This window comes from Metopolophium dirhodum, chromosome 3, assembly GCF_019925205.1.
Source record: "Metopolophium dirhodum isolate CAU chromosome 3, ASM1992520v1, whole genome shotgun sequence".
NCBI lineage: Eukaryota > Metazoa > Arthropoda > Insecta > Hemiptera > Aphididae > Metopolophium > Metopolophium dirhodum.
Window position 1 is genome coordinate 21841334 of NC_083562.1, and position 18556 is coordinate 21859889.

General features: G+C 26.6%; 1 protein-coding gene across 4 annotated transcripts in view; it reads left to right on the forward strand.

Annotated features, from left to right (window-relative positions):
- LOC132941882 (diuretic hormone receptor-like) overlaps positions 1-18556 on the forward strand; it is a 92446-nt gene that overhangs the window by 16569 nt on the left and 57321 nt on the right. For all 4 annotated transcript variants that reach the window (XM_061010101.1, XM_061010102.1, XM_061010103.1 and 1 more), the window contains exons 4-8: positions 6759-6954; positions 8963-9056; positions 9623-9716; positions 9793-9873; positions 17560-17624. In XM_061010101.1, the coding sequence (XP_060866084.1) occupies positions 6759-6954; positions 8963-9056; positions 9623-9716; positions 9793-9873; positions 17560-17624 (530 nt within the window). The remainder of the gene's footprint in view (positions 1-6758; positions 6955-8962; positions 9057-9622; positions 9717-9792; positions 9874-17559; positions 17625-18556) is intronic.

Consider the following 18556-nt stretch of genomic DNA (forward strand, 5'->3'; position numbering starts at 1 on the left):
CTACCTGCGGTAGATCGCGGACCCCGTGCTGTTTGTACGTAAGTGTATGATTTAACTCTAAAGTATACAAATTGTACCAAGTTTGTCATTTTTACTTAATTCCACCCACGGAGGATTAATATAATCAATTAATACAAAAGCCTAATGCAACCGAACTAAAATCCGATCAATATAAAAAAAAACAAATCTAACACTTTTTAAATTAGTCTATGTTCTTCCCAGAGGTCTAATCTACACACAACTATTCATTATTATCTATACCAACAACTCTCAGCATGCCTACCCCCCCCCCTCTACTACTCCTGCTGGAAAAGCCTGTGTGCATCGTCGATTATGGCAAGCGTTATAAATTATAATAGAATCATAAATGATACATGCCACCGTGTTATTTTAAAATCGAAATTAATAATATGTGTTATCGATAGTGTTGAGTATCCGAGACATATCTATATATCTGCTCGTCGTTCGGTTTATTTTCGGTTCGGTATTAAGCAGGTCGGTGGCGCGGCGGTGACACGGAAGGGGAAATTTGGGCGGCCACGTCTAGCCACCGCGAACCTCAACCACCGTTAAATTAACTATTTTATGCTCTTTTTACCCTTTAAAATGCGAATTTGCCCGTTAAATGTACCAACTCTATATGACTCAAACTTTGTTCAATTCGTTATTTAATATTCGGTGTATGGTGTTCGAAATGTATCTTAACTTTTCTGTTTCCTGGAATAAAAATTCTGATTCGCAGCAGTATAGGCAATAGGGTAAGCAATATCAGGTAGGCAATTTATCTGTGGTAGGTCGCGGACCCAGTGCTGTTTGTACGTAAGTGTAGGATTTAACTCTAAATTATCGAAGTTATACCAAGTTAATTTTGATATTATAATATAATTCGAATTGATGCCAGCTATTGTACCTGATCCGCCCGAATAACCAATGGCAACCAATAATAAATAATTACTAATTTCTACTGTAGAGTGTAACCAATGGCAACTATTAACAAATAAAAATAAAATTTCCAATTTCCATCTTGAACCTCAATGTCCCTGTTTGAGCAGCTATTTAAAATGCGAATTTCGAAAAATCCTTTCTTAGTGCGCCTATACATAGTAATAAATACATTTACTGAAAATTTCATATCCATAGCTTCAGCAGTTCCGGCTAGGCGATGATGAATCACCCAGGACAAGTCTTTTTTTATATATATATATATATATTTACCACTACGTTGCCCGTTAAATGTATCAACTATTTATGACTCAAACTTTGTTCAATTCGTTATTTAATATTCGGTGTAGGGTGTTCAATATTTATCTTAACTTTTCCGTTGCCCGGAATAAAAATTCTGATTCACAGCAGTACATTATCAGGTAGGCAATCTACCTGCGGTAGATCGCGGACCCCATGCTGTTTGTGCGTAAGTGTATGATTATAGTGTATAACTCTAAAGTATTAAAGTTATACCAAGTTTGTCGTTTTTACTTAATTCCACCTACAGTGGATTAATATAATCAATTTATACAAAATCCTATTCTAACCTAACCGTACTAAAATCCGATGAATAAAAAAAAAACAAATTTAACCCTTTGTAAATTAACCTATCTTCTTCCTAGAGGTCCAATCTACGCACAAACATTAATTTATATATATATCTAACTATATCAATACACAGACTATAAGTATATAGACTAAACTCTGGAACTACTTATCAGATCTTCTTGTACATATTATAAATGTCTTGATTTTTTTTTTTAAATAGAAGAGTATTTCACGGAGAAGGTTTATATAAAAGAAAATTTTAGGAAAATCCAATTGTGTATAATATATTGGTTGCTATTGGTTAATGGGTTTGTTTGTTGATTTGTTTTATTGTCTTTTGTAAATATACAAATAAGATCTGATAAGTAGATCCAGAGTTTAGTCTGTATAGTTATAGTCTGTGTATTTATATAGTTAGTTGGTAGATTAGACCTCTGGGAAGAAGATAGGTTAATATTTACAAAGGGTTAAATTTGTTTTTTTATTTCATTCATCGGATTTTAGTATGGTTAGGTTAGGATAGGATTTTGTATATATTAATTATATTAAGTAAAAACGACAAACTTGGTATAACTTTGATACTTTAGAGTTATATCATACGTACAAACAGCATACATACATACATACATACCTGATAATGTACTGCTGCGTATCAGAATTTTTATTCCGGGAAATGGAAAAGTTAAGATAAATTTTGAATACTATACACCGAATATTAAATAATGAATTGAACAAAGTTTGAGTCATATAGAGTTGGTACATTTAACGGGCAACGATGTGCACGGGATCAGCTAGTCTATACTATTATATAAAGAGGAGTTGTTAGTTACCATTGTTGAGGGTTATCTCTGGAACTACTCAACCGATTTCGGAAATTCTTTCACCAATAGAAAGCCACATTCTTTGTGAGTGTCATAGACTAATTTAAAAAGGGAATTGATCACCCCTGGTAGGTTCTCAAACAGGAATTTTATACGATAGAAATTGTTGTTTATTAATGGTTGCCTATGGGTTATAGGAGTTGAGAATAATACTGATTTTTTATTATTACGTAACAGGCCATTATTTATAATAATTTATAACTCCTTTGTTTATTAAGTTAGAGAATCGATCAAATACCATAAACCTCTGCAATGAGCTCTTTAATTTAAAAAAAAAATCATAACGATCGGTTCATTAGTTTCCGAGAACATAAGCCTCAAAGGTTTTCATTTTCATATTTATATAAAATAAAGATATGTAAATGAATGTTTGTGTGTAGATTAGACCTCTGGGAAGAAGACAGGCTAATTTAAAAATGGTTAAATGTGCAGGTTTTTTTATTCATCTGATATTAATATGGTTAGGTTAGGTTAGGATTTTGTATTAATTGATTATATTAATCCACTATCATAGGTGGAATACGACAAACTTGGTATAACTTTGATACTTTAGAGTTAAATCATACACTTACGTACAAACAGCACAGGGTCCGCGATCTACCGCAGGTAGATTGCCTACCTGATAATATACTGCTGTGAATCAGAATTTTTATTCCGGGCAACGGAAAAGCTAAGATAAATTTTGAACACCATACACCGAATATTAAATAACGAATTGAACAAAGTTTGAGTCATATAGAGTTGGTACATTTAACGGGCAACGATGTGCACGGGATCAGCTAGTATATTATATTAATTAAACACTTAATACGTAAATATAGTGGATGGAATTTCGGTAAATTGTATATACTAGTCATAAATAATAATCATTAAGTATTAGGTAAATTGCAAATAGTATGATTTATAAAGAATAAAATTAGCATCAACCAAATATTATTATAGTAAAATAGAGGTCATGTAGAGATGGGAGAAATATTGGCAAGAACTTTAAAGACATTTTATCTTTTAAAGACCTTTAATCTATGTTGCCATTAAAATAATATATTATGTAGGTAGGTACCTCTATTAGGATTTATGTATTTGAGAAATTATTTTTCCTGATTTATATAATAACTTATAACATTTTGTTTAGTTTTGAATTTATAAAGGACTTTAAATAATATTTTATAGCTAAAATTAAGCCATTTGATAACCTAAATTTGTTTTAAATAAGATGATAAGTAAGTTGTAAGTTTCTTGTCCCTTTGAACTTAAGTGGTTGAAATGTAGATTGTACATAACATAAACATAAAGAAGAATATCATAATTTATATAAGGATTCCTGGATACGTAACCTAGATTGTGTGTTGCTCTGTGGTTGTTCCAACATTGTACTATTATAATATTACTAGCTGTTGCATTTATGTAATTAGTTGTTCAATAATATAAATACGTAACCTGCAAATTGTTTATCTTAACTTCTAGTTCTAATATGTTGAAGTTTTGCATAATAACCTGCAAGACAGTGAAAATGTTAAAATGGCAAAATATAAAATAATAAGAAATTGAATAGGTTGTAGGTACCTATCACAAATAATATTAAAATAATAAATCTTGCTTGTATTATGTAGGCAGTATGCATTTACATATATTGTAGTTGTAAGTACCTCTATACATAATATTTATTTACTTACAGTTACAGCTAATTATTACTTATATTAATATAAGAAATAAATATAAACTGTAAATATTATTAAGTATAAAATTGCATTACTTTGAATTATTAAAAACCTTAATGATATCAATTTCGGTTTAATAAGAATGATATTGTTTTTATTCAGACTGAATACTACACAGACTGCGGTACACAGTCATCTCATCACATATATTCGCTGTAGTGCATGCGCTGCATGTACTTACTGCATTGTACCTGTATATTATTATGTATTATTAAAAAATTGAAATTGTTATGAAAAATATATATCCTATTAATAATAATTTAATATTAAAAATAACTTATTTTATAGCCTTAGCTTATAACATTTTTATTTATTTCTATTTTTTTGTTGTAAAAGTACTTAATTTTTAACTTTGTTAGTAAGAACAATGACCATATAAGTAGAAAATGGATAGAAATATTATTATTGAGCGTTTAAATAAAGATGAAATTTAGAAGTATAGCCTACATTGGCACATGTCTATACTAATATAATTTGGTGGTTGGGCTTAGATATTAATTTCCATTTACAGGTGCTGCAGGATTTTCTTAAAATGTTATTTTTGTTAAGATTTGTCGGTTTATAAAAATATGGTCTGATGACATAAGGATAAAGAAGTGGTTGATTAGGTATTATTTTTATATTAGATATAGTAGGCTTTTCGTAGTTTCGTTATAATATAAACTATACAAAAATTCAGTATATCTATAAATATGGTAGGTGGTTTAAATCATTTTTGTGGCTGCTCAATTATCGTCAGTCGTCTTACGTGGTGACATAGTCTTACGTCTGATGACAAATATTATCATATCATTAATGTTTGTGCAAATATTATTAGTGCCTAAGTATGGCGTAAATACCTTGTTAGTTTTGGCGTATAATACATAAATAGTTTAAATCCTAAATGAATATTCCATAGTCTTTTCGTTAAATAATTGTCTGAATACAAAAACCAAAAGGGCGGGCAAGTGGGGGTATAAAATTGTGCCCATATATTTTGTTGTTCCTATATGTATGAGTTGTATGCCCTACTTATTTGCAACCTTGTATTACATTTCCAAGCATTAGCTAACAAAGTTAAATATTTTATAAAGTTTTAACTATACAAAATAATTTGTAAATTTTATTGATAGGTATTCATTAATTTTGTCAACATTTTAACATTAAATGCTTTTCAAAAAAATCTTGCCCATGTGTCTTTACTTTTTAATATTTTTTGACTACTATTAAAACAACTTATGAGGACCCTTATATAAAACCCTCAAGTTTTTTATAAAGCGATAAAAAATCATTCATCGACAATAATTGAAAAAAAATTAAGAATTTATCATGACTATAATAATAGCTAAAAAAGAGTCAAAATATGTTTGAAATGTTATCACTTACCATGTATCGAAAATTGTCATATAAATATTTAGTAAAAAGTTAAAGTATCTAAGGCTTTTAGTTATTTAGTTTTTAAGTTACAAAAACCAAATCGATTTAGTCAAAAAATATTAATTTTGCCTTATTTTTTTTTGTTGTTTTCCACGACGCATTAAAAAACTATTGTGAACTAGTAACCCCCTACCCCCAATGAATCAACTAGATTCACTTTTCTACCTGAAAAGATGCTGATGTAGAAGGAAATCGGAGCATTTTTACGTCTACAAAAGGTGATGATGACAGACGGAAAAAAACACATCGCATTGTAAAATCAATGCATTCTTTCGCTCCGCTCAGAATCCAAAACTGTTATAGTTGCTCTGCTGTATAGTACCTAGGTTTTGAATTTACCTCGTCATTGAGTAAGTCACTGTAATGAATAATGATTGTGTTAAAATTAAACTTAATGATTAATAATAATTGTAAACGAAAAATGATTCTGAGCGGAGACGTTGTGTCTTCCTGTATTTCTAAGGATATTTTATAATATATACAGTAGAAATCGTTTATAATGACACGAGCTGTAGTGACGTATCAGGTTTTATGAGCTTAAAGTAAAGGGCCTGGAAAATGCATAGGTAAGTTTTATATGTAAAATTTTATCGGTAATTATGACTATCGGTTATTACGACCTATTTTCCTTCGTCCCTTAAATATCATTATAAACAATATAAACGATTTCTACTGTATTTAAATTACTGTAAACCTTTTCATCGATGATGATGAGGCACATTCATACATTATTATTATTAACTTATAAGTCAATACCAAGTTAGCAGTAGCATAGTAGCATAGAATGGTGTTTGTTTACATATTTTTAAAATTGTATTGTGTATAGAATATAATAATGTACCTATTATACCTAAATAACGGTGAAAAGTATCAAGTTTTTACGATTAATATTTTTTTCGAATTAAAATTTACAATATAATTATTAAAATCATTGCTTTATTTCCATTTGATTTGCTGTTATTTTTTAAGAAAAGTTCTGTGATTAAAAAACTATACTTATTACAGTTTTTAATAGCTGCATAAATAAGCATATTTTTTTTATGTATAAACTACATATCATAAAAAAAATCTTTATTTTAATTATCTTATTTTAAATATAATATTATTTTCTCTTCACAAAAGTATACCCATAATAAGATATTTTATGATTTATTGGGTTATGTACAGTTAGTTGGAGTATTGTTTATCAAATGCTATTATTTTTTTACAGAAAATGCTAGTCGTCGTTGCAAATCGAATGGTGTTTGGGAAAATTCTTCTGATTATATGAATTGCCGACCTTTGGATACAAACAATCCATTGTATCCAGATCCATCAATTGTATACACATCATACTTTTACTATGGCGGTTATACTATATCATTAGTGGCATTGGTGGCAGCTGTATCCATATTTGTTTACTTTAAGTAAGTCTTATATCTATATGTATACAGAATAATTATTTGCGTTGATAATTATGTGAATATGTTTCATTTAAGTAATTAAAGAAAAATGTATTAAAATTTTAAATATGAAAAAATTTAAATAAGTACACTGAAACTAAATAGGTATGGCTGGTATGGGATAATGTTGGCTCAAATAATCACTGAAATATTATGGCTCACAGTTAGAAAGAAATTAAAATTAAAATGTTTAATTTGGTACTGTATAATATATATTTTAATTCATCAGTTGCAAGAGTTAACTTACTTCAGCAAAGGACTGTTGTGGTGGAAATTATGGCCTGCTAATAGTACATTTTAAAAATTGCATTATCATATAGTAGGTATATATCTGATATAATAATATATAGGTGGTAATAAACTATATATTTTTATTTTACTTACTGCTCCAAAAGTTCTTATTAAAAAAAAAGACATTGTAAAACTGATAGCTGCACGGGACACAATAAAATGGCCTGAATCTAAAATATGTGTTGTTTAGATACCTACCTAACTATTAAAGTAGAGTGCGTGTCAATTTTGTCTATTTTAGATCCTGAGAAGTAATGTATTGGTTTTACAATAAATCGTCCTTTTTTGGGGGGGATATGCACGTTTTGTGGCATCTTTCCACTCTAGAGGTTTACACTTTAGATTGGAAGTTGAATAAATACGTTAGTTTTTAAACTTTTTTATTCGAATATTTTAGGTGCTTTTATTAAGCCATGTTTATTTCCTTTTATAAACCATCCTTTCAATTTTCATGCATATTTTCAATACAAAATTACAAAATAATTTCAATGTTTCACATCTGCCAGGCGTCCCACGACGGTTCATTTTTTATTTGTCCTATTAATATGCCCATTTTCATATCATATATTAATTTATAATAATACTGGATAGTCGATATAATACTAGCTGATCCCGTGCAATTTGTTACCCATTAAAAATGTCAACTCTAAATGAATAGTACCTATGTTAAAAATAATAATAATAGCTTTAAAGCCCGTGACAACCATTTATAAACAAAAATCTCAAAATCCCCGTTTGAGCACCTCCTGGAGTTGGTCCTCTCCCTTTTTAAATTAGCTTATCTTCTGCTCAGAGGTCTAATCTATCTCTGTACCAAATTTCATCAACATCGGTCCAGCCGTTTAGGAATGCATAAAGGACACACTGACGGACAGACAGACAGACAGACAGACGGACGGACGGACGGACGGACGGACAGTCAGACAGACGGACATATAGACATATAGGCAGACAGACAGACGGACGGACGGACGGACAGTCAGACAGACAGACATATAGACATATAGACAGACAAACATTAATTTTTATACATATAGACTAGGTGTATAACCCGACTTCAACGGTGAACAAATTACCAAATATAAAATACGGTGCTATTATTGGGTGTATTTTGGTTTTAGCCATCGTAAATACCTCAGTTCACGGGAAAATCGGAATAGGTGTACCTCGCTTTGAGCACTAATTCGACCGAGATGGGCAATCCATATCTGTGATGGGTTAGATATAGCACTTGGTATATTTTCGAACGTGGTTCAAAGAGAACAAGTTACTCTATAAAAGTCTAAACTTTCCTGATATCTCTAAGAACCATATGCAATTGTTGTCAAAATCGGTCGAATAGTTTTTGAGTATATAAGCTACAAACATTATTTTTTATATATATAAAAAAGGTCTTTATTTCTGTAACCAATGGACACAACATACATACCCTATATATTGTAAACAAAATCCCTGTGTGAGATTATTTTTAAAATGTGAATTTTTAAAAATCCTTTCTTAACGCACCGCTCTATTGCAGTGGCACGAAGGTACTGTGGAAATCAGCCAGTCAGTCATGATACCTTAAATTATATAATATATACATATTACATATATATAGTATTTACACTATAGTTAAATTAATTTAGTGACTTATAGAATGGTGAACATGTATAAATATCAAATACTTAAATGTTTTCAGAGATTTGCGATGCTTGAGAAACACAATACACACAAATTTGATGTGCACTTATATACTATCTGATTTTACATGGATATTGACATCAACACTACAGGTATGTGAACAATTTATTTAAAAAAATTAACAACAGTTGTGTTTTTGATATTTTGTACAGTTATTTATAATTTATAATTTAACAACTTAAAAAAGTTTAACAGGACTGAATTACAGTATTACGACGGTGCTACAATACACAAAAGTGTTTAAATATTGAATTAAACTATAATTTATATAATGTACTATCAATGTACCCAAAATTAATAAAAAAACGTAACTGTAACAATATTTAAATTTAAAAACTGTTAAGAAAAATAATGAACTTAGAAGCTAAAGTTGTATACAGAACAACAAAAAAAAATCTTGTCTTTTAGTATAGCTATCATGTTGTATGCATAATATTTTTATGTTTTATTTTTTTTAAATATTTGTACCTGTTTGTAAAATGTAGTGATATTAATCATACAGTTCATTTTGCCGTATATCCTAATGGATATTGAACGAATAACCTTTATATTATCTTACCAGATCCAAGATCAATTAAATGTATACTAAATATAAAAAAATAATCTTTAAATAATATGTTGTTTTTTAAATAAAAAAACAATTATACAATTGTTTCAGGAATGGCTTTCAGCTAGTAATAACGCTTGTGTGTTATTTACATTTTCGTTACATTACTTTGTTTTAACAAATTTCTTTTGGATGTTTGTCGAAGGTAAGGATTGCTTAAAACCGTTGATTGAAAAAATTAATCCATTTATTAATGCTTTTTTGTTTGAACATTCGTTTAGGCTTGTATCTGTATATTTTGGTCGTAGAAACTTTCACCAGAGAAAATATCAAGCTCCGCGTTTACATGTTTATTGGCTGGGGTAAGTTTTTCATATTATTTAATTGCGCATTTAATAATAATAATAAATAATAATTCCATTATTACATCTTTCTTTTTTTTTTTATAAAATGTATCAATTTTGTTAAGTGCAATTTTTTATCACTACTTATTATATTAACCAATTTTTGATATACCTTCACTATAATTTTGAGCTGTAATTAAATTAAGTTTCATATTAATATAATTGCACTTCTAATTATAACACAGACGAGGTTGAAAATTACTATCAAGTATCGAGCTTATTAATTTATAAAATTCAATCTCATATAATATAATATCCAATAATAGAGTTTCAGTTATCTTTTGAATTTCATCAATTTAGGTTGGCACCTAATAGTTTTTTGAACAGCATGTTTTCAAAAATCCATTAGCAATTATATTATGTAATTAAATGATGTATGATTTTGTAAAATATACATATTTTTTATATGGGAATGTATTTCAAGAATTAGAATTATTCCGCATTTGTATAATTTTTTTACATTCTGTATATGAATAAAATAATGAATAATTATAAGAGGCCTTGACTTCCAAACCACATTTTTTTATTGAAACAAAATATAAACCGTTTCAAAGACATTAATACAAATTTTACATGTTTTTTACATTTATTTAATATGATATAATGATACAGTCTATTTTATTATGTAAAGGTATAAGAATAATAAAATAAACATGTTTAGTTTTATAAATTTCTAGATCTTAAAAATCGATTTTATATTAAATTATATTTCTAGAGTATAAAATTTCAACTTAATATATAAAATTGTTTGTAGACTTTTTAATTACTTTTAGTCCTCATAAAATATCATAGAAATTGAAATATTATAAATAATATTACGTTTATTACAATTATAAATAATAGGAATTCTATGTATATAAAATATTATAATTAGTAAATAAAGTTCATTAAAAATGCACATATTTTTGTTTGAAAAAAATACTTTTGTATTACTGACCGTTGTTGTTATCATTTCAAAACTTCTGAGAAATTGAGAAAAACCATACTATAAAGGCTCAAAGTTAATAACAGTATGCACATTCTTACAGTTTTAGTATAAACTTTAGAAGGTAATATATAAATTACACGAAATATTAATCGTTACTTTTAAATTTACCACCTTAAATATTTGACTAAACATTTTTCATAAAAAAAAAAAAAACATTCCATTTTAACTTGTTTTATTTGAAAAACTTTCAGTTATTTACATGTTTTTGTCTACTATATTAGTGTTTGTTGTACGGTAAATTGATTTTTAATACTTTTTGTCTTTAAACATTTATTCACAATCGGTCTCATCAGTCATCAACAGTTTATTTCAATGTAGTGAAGTGAAACAATTTATGGAAAATAAAACATAATACTAAGGAGGACAATCTCATTGAAAGCTTCTATTGAATCCTACTGGAATTAATTGATAAACATAAAATCAACATAAGATTGTTATAAATTTACATTCTAAATTATTTATCACAATAGTGGTTCATTGAAATCATGATTTAGCTTGAATAATGGTATTTTCTGGGACCTGGGTCATTATACGAGTTTCCCAGTGAATCCTATAGAACTATTTTCCAAAAACAAAAAAAATAATTTTGTTGCATATTTTACTCAATTTAAATTTACATACCTTTAGGGATTTATGTTATTTATTCAATAATTAAAATAAGCGTAATATGTAACAAATCACGTTATTATAAAATTGTTATTTTAAGGATTATTCATAAAACTGTATAAATCGTAAATATAATATTATAATTGTCATTGTCAGATATATAGATAATAGATGATTTTCTATGATTTTCTATGATTTGATATTATGCAGTTTGTATATTTTTCAAACAAAAATATTTCATCAGTTTCCGTTATAATAAATATTATTAACTGGTATAATAAACTGAAGTACCTAAATACCTATACGGGTTTTTCTTATAATTTTAAAAAGCAACTAAAACGATTTTTGGTGTATTGAGTATTTATAGTTTAAAACATATTTATTCTCAAAATATTTGAGGGAGTTGCTGAACGTATTGTATTTACCTGTTTGTAAAATTATTGGAAGTATCTTCATACAATCAACAATATGTTGTAGCATTTATGTATAAATTGTGTAGGTTGGTTGATTGTTTGAAAGTATTGAAACAACCTGGGTTTTTAAGTAGGTATGGATATTGTGGTGTAGTATTATAGAGTTAATCCTTCATTTCATATTTTCATCAGCTCCTCATATTTGAATAACGATCTGGAAATTTTGTAGTGTATTTCAACGCTGGTGCTTTTGTAGTGTATACAATATACATGGGTTATTATTATTTTTTTGCTGTTGTAAAAATCAAGTTTATTAAATAATTTAGTGTTCACGTATTGTTATTACATATTATTTTATTCTAAGAGGTATAAAAGTTTGAATTTTTTGAATTAAAATCGAGAATGTTTATGAGAAAGGATATAACATCTAATTTTTACATTTAAGCAATCGAATTTTAGTTCTTATTTTTGTATAATTTCAATGTTCAAAACATACAATATACGCATGGATCAGTTATTACATATTTAATGAATTTTTTAATAATATTATTCTGCATGAGTCAGGACTTAACGAGTGTAATAGATATAAATTACCTATGATTTATTCAAAACAACACATTTTATTAGTTTAAACAACAATATATAGCGTCATATTTTATTGAGTCTAGTGGGAAGTTAAAATAGATCATATTTATTTATTCTCTCATTAAATTCTTTAAGCAGAAAAAAAAAATTCTGAACATTTTTTTAAAAAAATAGGGATCGACCCTGATAAATTTTAGTTAGACGATAAATGTATTGATTTTACAATGATTGTTTTTTTATATTTGTGTCTGTCATCACATTTTAGGACAGTAAAAATGATTCGATTTTCTTCAACATTATCTTTTCTGATAGGAAAGTGAATCTAATTAGTACTTCGGGGCGTCAATAGTAAAAATTTCCCAGTAGTTTTCAAAAACGCCATGAAAAACAATAGACAAATTAAGGAAAAACGGGAATTTTTAAGCAAAATCTGTTTTCGAGAAAATCGATTTTGGTTTTTGGTGTAACTCTAAATCAAATGAACGTATATACATGAAATTTTCACTGGTTGTTTATGTTTTATGTTTCTATAAACGATAATTTTTTAAAAATACTTTGATTTGTTTTGAAATGTTTAGGAACATTTTTAGTTTCTAATTTTATTAGTATTTTTTTCTATGGATGTCAATAAAACTTTATTTGTTGGGTAAAAAAGCTTTTTTATTTAATACAAGGCTTCTACTATATGGTTAAAATGGCATTTAAAAATATTAAAAACCCTTTGTCACTTTTTTATTTATAAGCATTTATAGTTCAAATCTTGACAAAATACGGAAAAATCACGAAAATTAGCAAACTATATTGAGTTGAGAATTCATAAAAATTTTTCTTTTAAATCTAAGATTTGAAAATGTATTATAAGATTACTCATAAGTTTATCTACCTTTATCAAAAAAAAAAAATGTCTACAAGAAACTAAAATTACATTTTTATGAGTGTCTGAAATTTATATTTTTACAACATTTGATATTTACTCGATTTCTCATGTAACAATTTTCTTATTTTATTGTAATTAAAAGACGAATGACTGTAGATACTTGAAAATTTCACTGAATGTTTATATTAGCATTTTCTATACACGATAAAATTTTGAAAATATTTTGACTCTTTTTGAGCTGTTAACGGACATTGTCAGTTTTCAATTTTTTTAGTTTTTTTTTCTATAAATATCAATAAAATTTTATTTGTTGGGTATAAAAGCGTGAAAATTGAATGCAAGGCTCCTTATATATTATTAGAATAGCAGTTGAAAAATATTAAAAATACATAGGTACGATTTTTTTTTATAAGCATTTAAAGTTCGAATTTTGACAAAATATATCAAATTTATAATTTAATAATTATTTTGTAGTTAAAAATTTATAAAATGTTCAACTTTTATAGCAAGCTAAGGATTTAAAATTTAAAACAAGGTACCACGTAAATAGGTTATATATAAATTAGTTTATTCACAATAATATCATCAAATATACTTAGTAATATCATAAGCTGACTGACCGTTTTCGCTCAGAATCGTTTTTCTTGTACAATTATATTATATCATTGAATTCAAATTTAACACCATACGTTACAGTGACCCACTAGTAACATACTGTACAGCAGAGCGACATCCACTTACCCACCTTTTTATTTTGTACTTAAAAACAAAAAATAACTTTAGAGACTTTAAAATGTAAATATTATAATATTATTATATTGAGTTAGTATTGATGATATTAAAGTAATATGCATTATTTACTAGCAGTAGGATATTCTGGTCACATCAAATTATCGTAATTTTTGTTAATTATTCATATTGCTTTACAGTGTATTATTGTATTAATACTCCTTTGTCACTTTCAGGTAAATATTTTAGACATTAATAAATTACTCTTGAAAAAATTTAAATAAACGCCAGAGCTTATAATTTTTAAATATTCAATGGGTGTAATATTTCAAAGACAATATAAATGTATAAATATTTCATGACAAAACAAAAAATACTATTATTACTCATTAGTTATTTATAAATTATAAGATAATTTGTATTATTGTAAATATTATTTTCAACTAAAAATCTAATCAATTCATAAAAACAAGTTCTGAAGAGTGAAGACTATATTATTAAATTATTTACTTACTTATTTACGGATTTAGAATAATCAGAATAACTGAGTTATCACTTTTTCTTAGTTTAGTTACAAAATTTTTTACTTTAAAAATTATAATTAGCATAATTTATATTTTTATGATATTGTGTTATGGTATAGTTGGATAGATAATTAAATAATTAAAATAACTGATAAGTCTAAACTTGATAGATAACTAGGTATGTCCGTTGCGTTTTTACCGCTCACAGTGAACCTCTGACCCAGACGACTCTTTTTTGTTTTCGGCAGTATTTCGTATTTTTCATTTAGTTAATTTTTAAGTTATTATAAACAAAATCATGTTATAATATTTATACCAAATTATTTTCAATTTACAATTTTCAAAATTTATTTATATCAGTCTAATCTTTTGGACTATTATCATTGTAAAGGGATATATTGTATGTACGAAAAAAAAAATGTTTGTATCCATATTGCTAGTATTGTTATGTATGCTCTTTTTAATAAAAATTTAGTTAAAGTGTGATCTTTTGGGTAACGCATAAAAAACTGATTTAAAAAATAATAATTTTGAAATAGATTGTTATTTTATCTAAAATAAAACTTCAATTAATTTTAAATGCCATTAAAATTTTTCAATATTCAGAATTTCTGACACCTAACTATCAAATTTAAATTTTCAGATCCTATGTAATTAAGTAGCTATGTTTTATTTTCAATTTTTCAAAATCAAATTACATTTCAAACCATTGACAGATAATCGAAGACGGGGATGATTACTATAATTGTTGGTTACCAAATTATATAATATGATGTGCAGAATTAAGGCGTTGTGACTAGAGACGTCGATCACAATAGAACATTAAAATTGTATAGTACATTACTATAGAAAGAACGTTTATGAAGTATAATCTCGTATGTTAATATAGCCAGTATACTTTAAAGTTTAAAAGTTTATCTTAAGTCTTGACTCTAAATTTATACAATTTTAGTGTGAAACGTGTGCTACCTTGATGTTGTTTGCATAATAGTTCAATTCGAAGAGGGATCGACTATAAAAGTATAAACATTGATAGGTTCAAATTTTTTGTTAGTTGTTTACCTGATAAAAGTTGTTAAAGTTTCTTTTTTTTTAATATGGGTTAGTGTGAAAAAAGCAAGCTCGCAGATAGGTCGATTTTAGAAAATGGTTATAATGTATTTATAGCTTTTTTCTATAATTATCGGATACTCGGTATGAATTAAACTCCGAAAATGGAGTTAATGACCGGGATAATAACTGAATTTATTTAAGTTGTTCATGTTCAATTAATAATTCTAGATAAGATATAGTATATCTGGTGTAACTAAAAAAGGATTGGGCACCCTATCATACTCCTCAACAGGCAATTATAAATATTTCTTAGTTTTTTTTTTAAAAATAAAATATTGTTTGTTAATGTAAGAAAATAATATAATATTACTAGATACAATAAAATTTATTTTTACTGTATATTCTATTAGGTATATCTGATAAACCTATAAAACTGATTTTGACCGCGTTTTTATGTGTCTACCGGTCCAAGTACTTATTTTTGGCAAGCAGACAAGTTTATCCAAAGTATTCTGTGACTTATGTCTTATAATAACTAATAATAATATGACGCAACGGAAAAAAGTTTGGGAACCACATCCTTAAACAAATATTTGAACGCGTATAATAAACTAAAGTTTTTGATTATGTTTAATTCTTATACACAGTTTATATTTTAAACTCTCAATAAAAGAATAACCTATATTTTTTACTGTGCAATGTATATTTTTATACACGTCTCTTCTGAAAAAGTTTTTATTTAGTTTAATGTAAATGTGTTAAATTATTTTGAATAAACAATATAGGCCAAAATATAGAAGTTTAAATTTACAATTTAGATTGAACTCGACAAGATTTTAGGTGTTTGTGTAATTAGGTTATGTTATGTTTTTTATTTTATTTTTTTAAAATTGAAATTATGTAAAACGTTTAAATTATTGTTACATAGCTATATTTTTAATAAACAGATTTATTATATAATAAAGCCATATAGGTATTGATATTCTACATAGGTATTTTGAAACGTATTATTATTTTATTTTTATGCAATGCTTGACACATAAAGTTTGATAATTTAAATGTTTTTTTGAAATACGAATGATAGACAAATATCAATTAGGAATTTATTTTAAAGGATACTACAATTGTATTATATGTACTATAATATACCTAGGTAAATTATTTTATATTGAATCATTAGCAAAAATGTTTATTTAGTTTTCATGTAAGATGTACAACATTGTTATTTATTATTAAATTATTTTATAATATTATATAGAAATATCAATTTCCCTCCTAATATTGGTGGAATGTTACTTCTGTCTTACTCTTAAAAAGACATAACATTGGCATTTGTTGTCTCAGTCTTATAAGTGCGTACAATTTAAAATGTACGCTCAGAAGATCACGTTTAGCTTTGTTAGTTTAAAAATTAGAGTGAATTGACCTAATTAATACAACTTGATGGTAAGAACATGACCTGTGTTTGTAAGTGGGTTTTTACTATAATTTAGTTTTAAGTGAGTTATGACCATTTTTAATTTACACCATATTATATAAGTAAAACTTGCTAAAAAATTGAACCATCGTAACACAGATAGTGTTCTTACCATCAATTTTTATAATAGGTCGAATGACGATTCACTCTAATTTTTAAACTAACGAAGCTAAACGTGATCTGCTATTTGCTAAGCGTAAAATTGATATGTAACGGACTTGAAAGATATGTTCTCTACATTTCAAACTAGCTAGATGATATACATTTATGTATGAAAAATTACAATTTATAAATTTAAATTTAAAATTTAATACTTTAAAAATGTCATTACAACCGTTTAAATATTAATATAATACTGTGGTCTGTGACCAATCATAATTATTATGTTACAGGTTTCCCGCTTGTAATTATGATTGTTTGGGGTGTTTCTAAGATCATCACACCAATTGAAGTAGAGGTAAGCTAAATGTTTAAATAATATTTAATAATAAATATTATAAGAACGAAAAATTAATTAATATATTTTTGTTCTCTCGAAGTTTAACAGTTAAGTTTTGAAAAGTTTATTGATAATCTTATTATTTTTATCTTAAGTAACTTTTAAATCATTGTGATGGAAAAACATCGTTAACGATACATTTAATTTAAGTTGCACAATGTACCTACACCACTTATAATTATTTGAAGTATAATTTTTTAAGTACGTAGCATATTATATTTTAGATTCTGAGCGAAGCGATGAATGTATTGATTCTACAATGATGTGTGTTTTTTTTTTTTATTTTTTTTTTTATTTTTGTGTCTGTCATCACCTTTTAGGACAGTAAAAGTGCTTGGATTTTCTTCAATAGTAACTTTTCTGATAGGAAAGTGAATCTAGTTGGTACTTTGGGGGGTCAAAAGTAAAAATTTCTCAGTAGTTTTCACAATCGACGTGAAAAACAAAAGAAAAATTAAGGAAAAACGGAAATTTTACGCAAAATCTGTTTTCGAGAAAATCGATTTTGGTTTTTGGTGTAACTCTAAAAAAAATGACCGTAGGGACATGAAATTTTAACTGAATGTTTATATTAGCATTTTCTATACACCATAAAATTTACAAAATATTTTGACTCTTTTTGAGCTGTTTACGGCCATTGTCAGTTTTCAATTTTTTTTAGTTTTTTTTTCTATAAATATCAATAAAATTTTATCTGTTGAGTAAAAAAGTTTGAAAATTTAATAGAAGGCTCCTAGGTTATTGTTTCAAAGGCAGATGAAAAAAATTAAAAATCCTTAGTCACAGTTTTTATTTATAAGCATTTAAAGTTCAAATTTTGACAAAATACGGAAAAATCACGAAAATTAGCAAATTATTTTGAGTTGATAATTCATAAAAATTTTTCTTTT